This window comes from Pteropus medius, unplaced genomic scaffold (assembly GCF_902729225.1).
Source record: "Pteropus medius unplaced genomic scaffold, Ma_sr-lr_union100, whole genome shotgun sequence".
NCBI classification, from domain to species: Eukaryota; Metazoa; Chordata; class Mammalia; order Chiroptera; family Pteropodidae; genus Pteropus; species Pteropus medius.
This window is the reverse complement of record NW_024344377.1, coordinates 1,702,334-1,714,505: the sequence shown is the minus strand read 5'-3', so window position 1 is coordinate 1,714,505 and position 12,172 is coordinate 1,702,334. Positions and strand designations below refer to the sequence as shown.

General features: G+C 56.0%; 1 protein-coding gene across 1 annotated transcript in view; it reads left to right on the top strand.

Annotated features, from left to right (window-relative positions):
- Window positions 1-12,172, top strand: part of TACC2 (transforming acidic coiled-coil containing protein 2) — a 173,555-nt gene that overhangs the window by 82,781 nt on the left and 78,602 nt on the right. The window contains exon 8 of the mRNA XM_039870890.1: window positions 3,883-4,017. Within this exon, the coding sequence (XP_039726824.1) occupies window positions 3,883-4,017 (135 nt within the window). The remainder of the gene's footprint in view (window positions 1-3,882; window positions 4,018-12,172) is intronic.

Below are 12,172 nucleotides of genomic sequence, written 5' to 3'. Positions count from 1 at the left end.
CAGCTCAGGCAGTCACCCAGGGCCCTGCACTCACAAGGGCCCTGTGCTTGGTTCGATGCTCAGCTGTCACCGTCTTGAAATTCTTAACACTTTCGGAATATGGGGCTCGGCGTGTTTACTTTGCATTCCATTTTGTCTGCAAATTACGTTGCTGGTCCTGCCTCAGAGGGTTGGACTCTGGGGTTCCAAGAAGGCAGGACAGTTGTCCCACTGTCCTGTTGGTGGCATGCTTGGGAGGCCAGTGGTGGAAGGGAAGGGCCTCCCACGGGCTGAGCATTTTCCATGTGCCAGGCTCTGTGCTGGGGGCTGGAGAGACCACGTTGAAGGGGAGGAGGACACATTAGCAGAAAATGAGATACTCAGAGGTCAGACCCAGTCCAGCCCGTGCAGGCGGGCATGGTTCCCCCACTGGTTTGAGTGGCACTTCAGGACCGGGGGCGGGGGCGCTGAGAGAGGCAGGCGGGCATTCAGGGCGGGGTCTGCTTGCGCAAAGGCATAGAGGCGGGAAGCTGCCGGGAGCATCGGGAGCATCGGGGGACTGGCGTGGTGGGGTGAGAACAGGGCGAGGAGGAGAGGACGAGCCTGGGAGGGGACAGACATGGGTCGTGGGAGCCCGCAGGCTGGGGAGCTTCACCTGCATTCCAAAGGCAGGAAGTTTTAGGCAAGGGAAGGACCTGATTAGAACTCAAGTTGGGTCACTCCGGTGTCCGTGTGGATTGGAGGTGCAGGGACCAGAGGGGAGGCAGCCTGTCAGCACAGGATGTGCAGGAGTCCAGCGCAGAGAGGCTGCAGGTTTGGGCCAGCAGAGGTGGCCACACAGAGAGGATCCCGGAAGGCGGAGGGAGGTGACTCAGCATGAGACAGAACCGGGAGAATCAAGGGCAGTCCTGACTTCCGATGCCAGGGCCTGGCCCGCTGGTCGCAGCACTCCACTGAGGAAACCCGGGGGGCGGGAGGGTTTGGAGGGACGAGAAGGAAGTTGGAGCTAGGGGGTGTCTTTGGGGGTCCGCGTGTCAGAGCTTCAGTCGGGAGTCACTGAGCAGAGCGCTGTCGGGGCCTGACCTGCCGCCCAGCCACTGGGGACGGGCTCACAGCAGGCCGGAGGTCAGGAGGGAGGGGAAGCCTCATTCTTAACAGAGCCGTTGAGTCATTTGTTTGGTGCCTTTGGCTGACGGGAGCAGGCCAGTGCAGGAAGGGTGGGGCCCTGGGGGTCAGGCCAACAGTGGAAGGGTGGAGGGAGCAGGCGCCATGGTCTCGGGACTGAAGGAGGCTGCAGAGCCGAGGGGAGCCCGAGGGCGTTCTCAGGGATGGGGGGGCTGCGTGCGACATGGGGGCATCCTCTTTGGTGGAGTATGATTGTCGTGGTGTTTCAGCCTGCAGAGCTGGCCTTGTCCGGAGGCCCCAGATCCAAGGCAGTGTCCCCTCCCCTCTGGTGTTCAGAGACAGAAATCTGTCCCTGCACGTGGACAGTGCCCTGAAAGTCACGGAACCACCAACGAGACCGCCTTCCTGCAGCTCGCATTAATGAAATAAAATCTTCCCGGGGCGTGCGGAGGAAGGAGCCCGGCCCGTGTCGCTTCTGTAGGAGGCTAAGTTTTAGACTAGAAGTCGGGTTCGTGAGTGGCGTAGTCACTCCTTACGAATATGATTAAAGGTAGAATTCCAACGTGTGAAAATGGTTCTTTCCAGCAGCTTAAAAGCTCCCAATTGTTCGCATCATTGTTTTGAGTCATTCCTTTACGAAAAATATTATTTTAGCCACTGTCCGGGTTCTCACAGGTAACGGTTCGAATAACCGAGGTGTCACTCCGTCTGTGAACCCACTTTGCACTTCTGCTGGGTTCCGCCCAAGCACTCGTCACTTGTGTTCCCTTGCGGGTGGCCTTGCTCCGGGCTTACTCGGGGTCATTATTCTCTGATTTCTGTTTTCCTCCTTGCTTCTGTGGGGCCCCGGGGAGAAGGCAGCGTGGGTTCCAGCCCGGCCTCTGCACCCAGCACCCAGCTCGATCATGGCCAGTCTGGCCAGACACCCCACCCCTCTCTCTGCCTCTGTTTTGAGTGCGCACTGTGGCGGGGTGGAGAGCAGGGGGCTGGCTGGATGTTGGGATGCTGGGGTGAGGGTGATAGATGCAGCCCTGTCCTCGTGGAACTCATGGTCCAGTCTCCCTAGTCGTCTTCAGGTCCTCAGTGGTCCGTGTCACCGAGAGTGAGTGTGGGGCTTCCAGGTGTGTACTAGGGGAGTCCGTTAGAAAGTGGACACGTAGGCGGCAAAGGATCTGGGGCCTCAGTTCACGTTCTGGCTCTGCCACCTACGAGCTTTGTGACCTTGGCCAAGTGACCTCACCTCTGCGAGCCTCAGTTTCCTTATCTGGAAAGTGAGGATGACAACATTCGCCTCAAAGTGTTGTTGGGAGAGTTACCTGAGGCCGTATGTGTAAAGCGCCTAGTACGGGACCGGGCACCCAGCGCTGGGCATTCAGGACTGGGCACCCAATGCAGGGCACCCAGGGTGACACCCGGAGCAGGGCGCACAGGACCTGGCACCCCATCGGGACGAGCTGCTGCTGTTTTTGTAGCTGTTGGTTAGTGGGGCCCAACTGTTGGTTGGTGGAGGCCAAGGAATCGCTGGCCTGACGAGGGGCGAAAGTCGCAAGATGGGACGCAGCATCGTGGGCGCTGAGGGAGGTCTGTCAGGCTGGAGCAACACAGGTGAGGGCGAGGGCGTCAGAAGCAGGGTCGAGTCCAAGGACAGCCCTGCAAAACCTGCCGAGCTGTGACCGGGATTTGGGGCAAGACCGAGGAGCCTTCCAGTGCGTTGGGTGTGGGGCGCCCTTGGCAGCTGTCCTCCAGGCCGGGCAGATGACCTTGTAGGCAGAGTCAGAGAACATGGAAATCAGCAGAACTCCGTTGACACAGATGCCCGAGCGTCCTGCATTCCCGCAGTCTGGGGGCGTTCTGCAGGTGCTCACGTGGGAGGGAGGGCTCTGGAACCTCCAGCCTGGCTTCGACCTCAGGCTGGTCCCAGGCTCTCGGTGCTGAGTCACGTCATTCCAGCTCGGCCACCTTCAGCCCTGCCAGCTCCCCTCCGGACAGCGGCGTGGACAGCTGGAGAGAGGCTAGGAGGCCAGCCCACCCTGAGAACCGTTCCCAGGCTTTATTGTGTGGGGGGCATCGCTAGCCTTGCTCTTTGCCAAAGGAGGGAAATGGCAACCTATTGTGAGTTTCGCACCTTGTGCCTTTTGGCTTCTGAGGGTGTGTGTGCAGGGGGCTGTCTTTCCTGCCCTACATCCTCCAGGGGCCTCCCTGCTCACCGGGTATTTCCCTGGCTGTCCAGCAGGCGGCACTCACCCATTGAATGAAGGACATCCCTCCGCTCTAGAAACGCTTCTCCACCAGGGAGAAGGTTCCTTGATTACCCATCAGCCTTTTCGCCTTGACTTTTCTCACCCTTGGATTTTTGGGGCAAATCTCAGGGAGTTTACAAAGTTGTCGTTTAGTTCCTAACTCATAGTTTCATTGTCTGTAAAAGAATTATTAGAAATGATTATAAAAAAGCCCCCTCCTCGAACAAAAATCAAACAAGACGCCCCACAGAGACTCCTAAACACCCAGCTGCCTCTGTCAAAGAACCCCCAGGTTTGCGGGAGCCTCGCGAGGCGGGAATTCACCGCCTGGCCTGGGGGCTGCTGCGGTGTGGGGCGCGCCTCCTCTGTGTCTCAGCGGAGGCCCCCGGAACCGGTGGGGGCCCAGGGAGGCAGTGTGCTGGGTCTTTAAATAGCCATTCCGTGTGGGTCGGTGGCTTGGGTGGGGCGTGGGGGCCTCATGAATGTGCCATTAATGAGCTCAGTTCCACTGGGAATAATTCTCCCTTTGTGTCCCCAGCACCTCCCCAGCTGCTCCCCGGGCCGATCACTCTGCCCCAGCCCCAGAACACGCATCTTTGCCTTCGGCCTCAGCTGGTGATGCAGTAGAAGCTTCCACCCGCTCCTGCCGGGGTCTGGCCAAGGGCTTGAGCAGGTATTGTACAAAGCTGTCTTTCTCCACAGCCACTGCCCCTGGAGAGGAGGGGCCTGCTGATGTCTGCCTTGTAGGCCTCGGGGTGAGCTGACTTTGGGATAGTGCCCACAAGGCGTTGAAATTTGGACCTGTTATGCCATGTCTGTGATGGGCTGTGATGCCATGTTTGGGGTGCAGTGGATCTGAAGTTTCTCTTGCTGGCAAGCTTGCCATGTAACTATGGGATGCCCTGTGCGGACAAGTTTGTCATCAGGGTTCTCCAGAGAAACAGAGCCAGTAGGTGGTTTATATAGATGTATATATAAAGAGAGAGAGAGGAATGTATTTTAAGAAATTGGCTCATGCAAATATGGGGATGGGCAAGTTCAAAATCTGCAGGGCAGGCCGACAGGCTGCAGACCCAGGGACGGGTGATGCTGCAGGTTGAGTCTGACGGCCGTCTGCTGCTGGCAGTTTCCTCTTCCTCAGGGAACGTCAGACTTTTTCCCTTCAGTCCTCTGCCGATCGGATGAGGCCCACCCACGTTACAGAGGGTAATCTGCTTTACTCAGTCTACTGATTTAAATGTTAATCTCATCTACTAAACATACCCTCACAGCAACATCTACCCTGGTGTTTGCTACAGTGGCCTAGCCAAGTTGACACACAAAATTAACCACCACGACAAGTACACGGAACTCCTATGTCTATGTAGACAGGTGGTTCTGATTATAAATCATTCTGCTTAGCTACTTAAGTCCCCTAAAGAGCCTTCTTGGCTGTTTTGATGTGAAGAGCTAAGTACACCTGGGTGTGTCGAGAAGGGAAAGCTTGTGGCTCCAGCGAGCAGGGGAGGCACAGAGGTGCCCAGAGCAAGCAGTGGGAAAGGGCGAGACTGTAAGGGGGTCGGGGGAGGGGCAAAGTGGTAGACGATGCCCATTTATTAAACACCCGCTGTGTCTAAGGCAAACCAAGGGCGTCTCCCCAAACACCCACGAACACTCCTGTTCCCAAAGTGCTCGTGCCATCTCACCACTAGGGGGCAGGTTCCCATAGGTTTCCACCCTTGGCCCAAGGCCAGGGGCATCAAAGAAATTTTAAAAATTACTCTTCAATAAATATTCTGCCTTTTAGTTTCATGTAAGTTAAACATACAATTACCGTAGGACTGAGAAAACCCACTTTTAGGAATTTACTGGCGAAAAGTGAAAATAGGTATTCACCTAAAAAACCTCTGTGTTGACTGCAGCTTTCTTTATAATCACTCCAAAATTGAAACCACCCAAATGCCCACCACCTGGTGAATGAATAAACAAATCGTGGTGATCCGTCCTATCGAAGACTATTCAGTAATAAAAAAGGAACAAACTACTGGTCTGTGCCACAAAATAGATGACTCTGAAATGCATTGTGCCAAGTGAAAAAGAACAGACCCAACACGTTGCATTCTTTATGATTTCATTTATATGACATTCTGGAAAAAGCAAAAAACTATAAGGAACGGAAAACATACCAGTGGTTGCCGGGGGCTGGTTGTCGGGAGTGGGAACTGACTACAGAGGGACATGAGGCTCTTTCAGGGGCAATATGTTTTGATGGTGGTGGTGGCGACATGGCTGTATGTGTCAGAATTCATGAAACTGTATACCTAGAAAGTGTGAATTTTACTGTACGTAAGTTATATCTTGATTTTAAAAAAGAGAACCAAGCTTATCCAAGGGCTAAAATAGATTTTTGATGAAATTAATCTCTATTGCGCGCGCGCGCGCGCACACACACACACACACACACACAGAGCCCTCCAGACCTTTCCCTGAGGCAGATAGTCTCTGATGTACCCTGGCACCAGGAGTTGCAAGTGACGTCTGCCTGCTTCGGGTCCTTCTTTCCTGAGGTCACCTGGGCTGCAGGTGATAAACTTCCCACACAGGTGCATCCGATCATCTTACGCTTGCTGATTGTTCCCTGGAGCCAACTCTGTTGGTGTTGCTTCTGAATCACATTTATTTATGCATCGGAATGGTCGGTGGCATGAACTTGGGGGTACTCTGGGCCAAACACTGTGCCATAGCCCTTGTGGATTGGACAGCTCACTGGACAAGACGGACACAGAGCGACAGTCCTCGGTGGGACGGAAGAGGGTGCAGCATGGGAGTGGATGGAGCCTGTAACCCCACCAGTCTGGGTGGCTGGAGAGGGCTTCCAGGGGAAGCTGGGAGCTGAGGGCTGAGTGGGCTTAACTACGCATGGGCTGGGGAGAGCACAGGGGAAGGAACAGTGTGTATAGAAACCCGGAGGAAAGAGAAGGGGGCGAAAGCAGAGGTGCCCAGAGCCTGGAGAGGAGGGAAGGTGCGTGGCATGGCGGGCGGGGGCCAGGACCAGCGCCCAGGGCGGGGCACACAGTCACGTTAAGGATTGTTTTTTCCCCTTGACAGAATTTGTTTTATTAATAGATTTCGTTTAAGAACAGTTTTAGCTTTACCAAAACATTGAGACAAGAGTATAAGAAGTTCCCACTTACCCAAGCGTATAGTCTCCCCGAGTATCGACATCTTAGCAACTCTGTGGTGCATTTGGTACCTTTAATGAATCCGTATCGAGACGTGATGTTTAACTGAAGTCCACAGTGTATTCGTAGTTCCTTATTGTTCCCTTAATGTCCTTTTTCTGTCCCGGGACGCCATCGAGGACACCACATTACGTTCAGTCATCATGTTTCCGTAGGCTTCTCTTGGCTATGACAGTTTCTGAGACTTTCCTTATTTTTGATGACCTGGACAATTTTAAGGAGGTATTCTGTAGAATGTCCCTCAACTGGGATTTATCTGATGTTTTTCTCCCGAATAGACTGGACTTATGGGTTTGGGGAGGAAGATCACAGATGTAAAGTGCCATTTTCATCACATCGTATCAAAGGTCCCTGCTGCTGACGTGGTCTGTGACTGTTGGTGTTGTCCTTGATTGCTCGGCGGAGTCCATGTTCGTCAGGCGCCTCCCTGTCAGCCTGCTGGCTTTGCCCCGCCTCCGCGTCTCCCCCGGAAGGCATCACTATGTCCAGCCCCCCCCTACACAGTACAGAGTTGTGCTCACTCTTGAGGGGCAAAGCGTCTACGTGAGCTATTTGTAATTCTTCTGCACAGGGGATCGGTCCTCTCCCCTCTTTATTAATTAATTCGCTTGTGTATATATCAGTGCGGACTCATAGATGTCTTTTATGCTTCCGAGGATAATCCAACGCTACTTTATTTTGTTGCTTAAATGGCTCCAGCTTTGGCTATCGGCCGTTGACTTTAGGGCTTTATTTTTTAAGAGCCGAGAAGCCCAGAGGTAGGACAGAGCTGTGGTCAGATTCGCGTTTTTAAAGGGTCTCTCTAACTGCCCGGCAGTTCAGGAGTGGTTCCGGGACTGAGCGGGGCCCCCGTGCCAGGACGCGGAGCCTCGGGAGGGACAGCTGTGCTTTTAGGACCTTGAGTGCACCCTCCCCTGCACCTTCGGGTGTCGCCAGCTCCGCAGGCCATGGCCTGGCTCCAGGGATCCAAATGAGTCTAGTCTTGTCTTTCCCCCCGCCCTCTAGTGGTTCCCTGGGGGTTTTCAAAGCAAGTTTCAAAAATACACAGATGACAGTTTCATTTCATTGAAATAGAATTGTTATCTCCGAGCCTGGGCAGAGTCTGGAGTCCTATCCGTCCGCATTTCCAGCCAGGTTTCTCTTGTTGGAGCCGGCCCGCCTTCTGTGTGTTTTCCCCATGCACAGGGGTGACTGTGGTCCCCGTCACATCTGTGGCTTTGTCGTCCCCTCTGGCCTTGGAGAGGAGCAGCGGGGCAGACCTGGTGTCTTGACAAAGAAAGCCGGGGGCAACATCTTATTACAGAATCGGAATCGACAGATGTTCTGTTCTTGCAAACATGCTGGCTGACTTCCTGCTGCCTCCGCCTGCTGCTGATGGCTGCTGTGGAAATGATGGCACAATCCCCTGTCGCTAGTGCAAATGGCTTTTCTCCAGGAGTTTTCACACCCCCTCCGCTCCCCTGTGCCCATCGGTAATCATTAGGCCACAGCCTTGGGGAGAACAGATGTGACTTTGAGAGAGGCCATGGGGAGCAGAGAGCGCTTCCTTTGCTTCTCAGCCCTGCTCGAAGCAAAGAGCTTATCCTGGGAGAGACACTGCCCGCCGCAGTGGCCAAGCTTCCCACAGGCCTTCCGTCCCTTCAGCACAGTCCTTCTGCGGTCCTCCCTGGCCAGCATCATGCAGCGACTATTTGAGCTCTAAGAGTCTGAAGCCAGGCAGGGAATCTGATGGTAAGGCATTTCCAGGACCACAAGTCGAAAGCCCTCACTCAGGCCAAGGCAGCCTCGGCTGACCGCGGGGTGCTGGATCCTGGGGGTCAGGGGGAGGGCTCGTGGCAAAGAGTCTGGTGGGTTGGCCCATGGGTCAGGCGGGATGTGAACCTGAGCAGCTGCCATCCCTGTTCAGAGGTAACACCCCACTCAGCCAGCTGGGGACACTGTCCTTTAGGAATTGATAACTTGGAAACCTGGCCAAGAGCTGCTTGGATAGACCTGGAAAAAATGAGATGGAGGAAAAAATGAGAAGCAGCTGAGCTTCTGCTGGGAGGAAGCTGGCTCCATGGTGCTGATGCAGGAGGCCCAGGGGACTCACCCCTGAGAAACTCCACCCTGAATGCAGCATGGGGGTGGGGCGGAGGCAGCTGGCCTTGGCTCTCCAGGGTTCTGGCTAGTGGCCCCCAGCCCCTGCCTGCTGTGGACAGCCCAGAATTGCTCCCATCTCTCTCCCAACACTCCTCCCAGATTTGAGGACTTTTCCCAGGCAGGAGAAGGCATGCAGAGACCTCTTTCCAGGCCGATGGTGCCCTTTTGCCTGCCCCTGAAAAGTCCTGCACAGCCTCACACTCTGCCACTCACAGCTCAGCGGTTAATTTTGTAGGGGGAGTCGGGACCATCCTTTGTGTTATAAAGATGTTGGGGTTGCTGATGTCGACACAGTCTGGTGACACACTGCTCTGAGAAGATGGGTCTAATCCGGCTTCTTATTTACAGCGGCCATGTCCCATTTCAGTCATTCTCCTGCCTGTAAGACCCGCTTCCTACAGGGCAGACTGGGCCTGGACATGGCGCAGAGTGTCACCATCCTGGCGGGTCAAACAGAGGCCATCTGGGCTGGATCTCCTGCTCTTGGTCAGTCTCAGGAATGGGAAGTGGTGTTGGACAACCGCTGAGCATCCGATGTGTGCTGGATGGGCGTGTCTGGAAGCTTCTCCTTGCCAGCTTCAGCCTGAGGAGCGGAGGGAGGCTGTTACTTTAGTCTCTGAAATCCACAGAAGGTGGCCTCCTCGGCCTGGGCAGAGCAGGCATGGAGAGGGCAGGACCAAGGTGGGGTCCGCCCTGTGGTCCTTCGCCTTCTCTAGGAGGAGGAGGAAGGAGCGGGGAAGCCAGGGTCTGGCCCTGCTCAGTGGGGCCCGGCTGGGAGAAGCTGCAGGGCTCCAGCATGTAACCTCGCCTGGGCCGCAGTCCCGGGACCCCGAGAGCAGCCAGGAAGGGAATCCGACCTGCAGTGGGGTTCAGGGAGGCGCAGATGGTGCTGTGGAGCTCTGAGGAGCCAGTGAAGGCAAGGCTGGAAGTACCCAGCACAGCGCCTGGTGGTAGAAGGTTCCAGAGCCCTGAGGCCCGGGAGCTCGCCCTCCATTCCCGGGTGCCTCTTTATAATTTAAGATTTTGCGCTTCAGGACGGTGCTTTTCTTCCAAACAGGTGTGTGCCTTCGAGCCCTCAGATCCAGCCGGCAGTGCGGAACTGGGGTTGTCAGGAGCAGGCGTGGTTACAGATGGGAAGAGACACCCCCCCCCCCAGTCCGAGGGAGAAGTTGGAACAGGGGCAGGGCGCCAGGGAGGTAGGGCGGGAGAGGGGCTTCTCATCAGAGCACACCTGGCCCGGGCCCCTCCCTGCCGAGGGTCTGGCTCCTTTATTGTGCTCAGTTTCTGTTAGACTTGAGCTTAGAAGCTGCGCCAGCAGCCGGGAGAGAGTGCCACGCGCTCCGGTCGGACTGAGTCGGGTCATGCGGTTTCGGTTGGTCTGTCCACCCGCTCTGCAGACACGTCCTGGGTTTCTTCTGTGCCACATCCCAGGTGTGATATGATGCATAGCAAGGGGCATGAAGTTGGAGAGACATGCCCTGGATGTGACTTTGGGGAAGTTACTTGACTTCCCTGAGCCTGCGTTACCCATCTTTAGAACGGGGCTGGTGGGTAACTGGAGTGACTGTGAGGTGTGGATGAGACGTATATGAGGCATATACGAAGGACGTAGCTCCGTGTTTGATCAGCAGGAGGCATTTAATCCACGTCGGCCACCCCTAACCGCCGGCAATGCCAGGGGCGCTGGGGGAAGGAAGCAGACAGACACAGCATAACACACGTGACAGACTTCCCAGCAGAGCTGGGAACAGAAGACCCAGGAGGGGAGAGCACCCAACTCTGCCTAGACAAGCAGCGGTGGGGGTGGGGGGAGGCGGGGTGGGGCGGTCATGGGGAAGGCCGCGTTTCCACCCGGTTTTCCAGCACAAGCAGGTGTCTGCTGAGGGTGACGAAGGCAGAGGTACTCTGGGAGGCGGAGGGGCCCAGCAGACTCGGGCAGCAGATGGGGACAGGCCCGGAGGGGCTAGAGGGAGGACACAGGGTTGCAGGCAGAGCAGTGATTGGCAGCCAGTGGCAGGTGGTTGTCAGATTTGGGAGGTCCTGCAACCAGACCGGGGAGTTTAATGGGACCCAAAAAGTGAAGCTCATTTTCCCTTTTTAAGCATGGGAGAGTCAGGACCGAGTTCGCTTTGGGGGACTATCCCTGGTGGCCAAGGGTCGGGGGCCACTGGAGGTTGTTCTTGTCCAGGCGAGGTGATGGGGGCTTGAACTAGGGTGGTGGCTGTGGGATGGAGGGGGTCCCAGTCTGTCTTTCTGGCATGCATGCACTCACGCATGAACGTTAGCTGAGCTTGAAACTGGTGCTGGGGGGGCACAGTGGTGACCCCCACACACACTGGGCCACATTTTTCTGAGGGGACTCTGCAGGAATTGCTATTCTCAGACTGGGCTGTGCTTCTGGCCAGGGTCTCCCAGGACAGGTCACCCTGGACCTTGGGCTCTGTGCCAGCATTCGCTCCCCTTGGCCAAGGCTGGGCTCAGGGCAGAAGGAAGGGGCGTAGTGCCCCACGCGGTCCCACCCAGCACGAAGCCCCTGGCGCTTTTTCCTGGCCGAGAGGCAAAGGATGGTCAGCTCCTTGGGGTCGACCTGCCTGCCGTGTGCCCCTCGTCAGTGCCCCTGCTCGTGGCTCTGCACGCCCATCTTAGTGAGCCTCACAGCTGGTGGCTTTGCGGAATCACAGGGGCCTGCGGCCTTTCTCAGGTTTAGATAACGGGGTTCCTCCCCGCTCCCTCTTTTCCTCTTCATCCCCCAATTTTTATTGTCCGCACTTTATAGATGGGAGAACTGAGGCACGATGAAGTCGCGGCTTCTGGAGCAAAGCTGTGCTGTCAGCCGTCTGGGTCGGGTCATCTCAGTTCCGGAACGAGGAGCTCTGGGCTTGGTGCCCCTGAGATGCCGCACGGCAGTGAAGCAGGCACCCCAAGTCTTCCTCCCAAGACAAAGGGATTTCCTGCTTTTCCACAGAGCAGCCGCGACGTCGGCTGCAGCCCCGTGAATCGGGTGCTTGCTGTGTGCCTGGTGCTGCCGGGCTGAGAACTTTTCGTACGGGGCCTCGTTTAAAGCGTGCAGCTTGCTTGCTGGCGGGGAGGCCCTGTTGTTACTTCTGTGGCACAGATGAGAAAACCGAGGAACCGCGGGGTCAAGGAACTTCTTAGGGTCAGTTTAACAGTTCAGGTGAGCGAAAAATGTCCACTATTATCCATTAATCTTTGTGACTTAGGTGTCTGAAGAAGAGGTTTCAATTCAAACTTCATTCCTGGGAACCCAGCCTGCCCCTCTCCCCACAATAGGACACACAGGAAAACCGTACCTGCCACCGGGGAGGCTGCGGAGGGCAGGGACGCTGGAGAGCGTGGCCCTGGGCTCTGCCCGTGATGCTGGTGGGAAGCCCTGGTCCTGGGGATTACTTCGCGGGTTCTCCCTAAGCTCTGGCCTCATTTGGAAAGAATTTTGGTTTCTGCCTC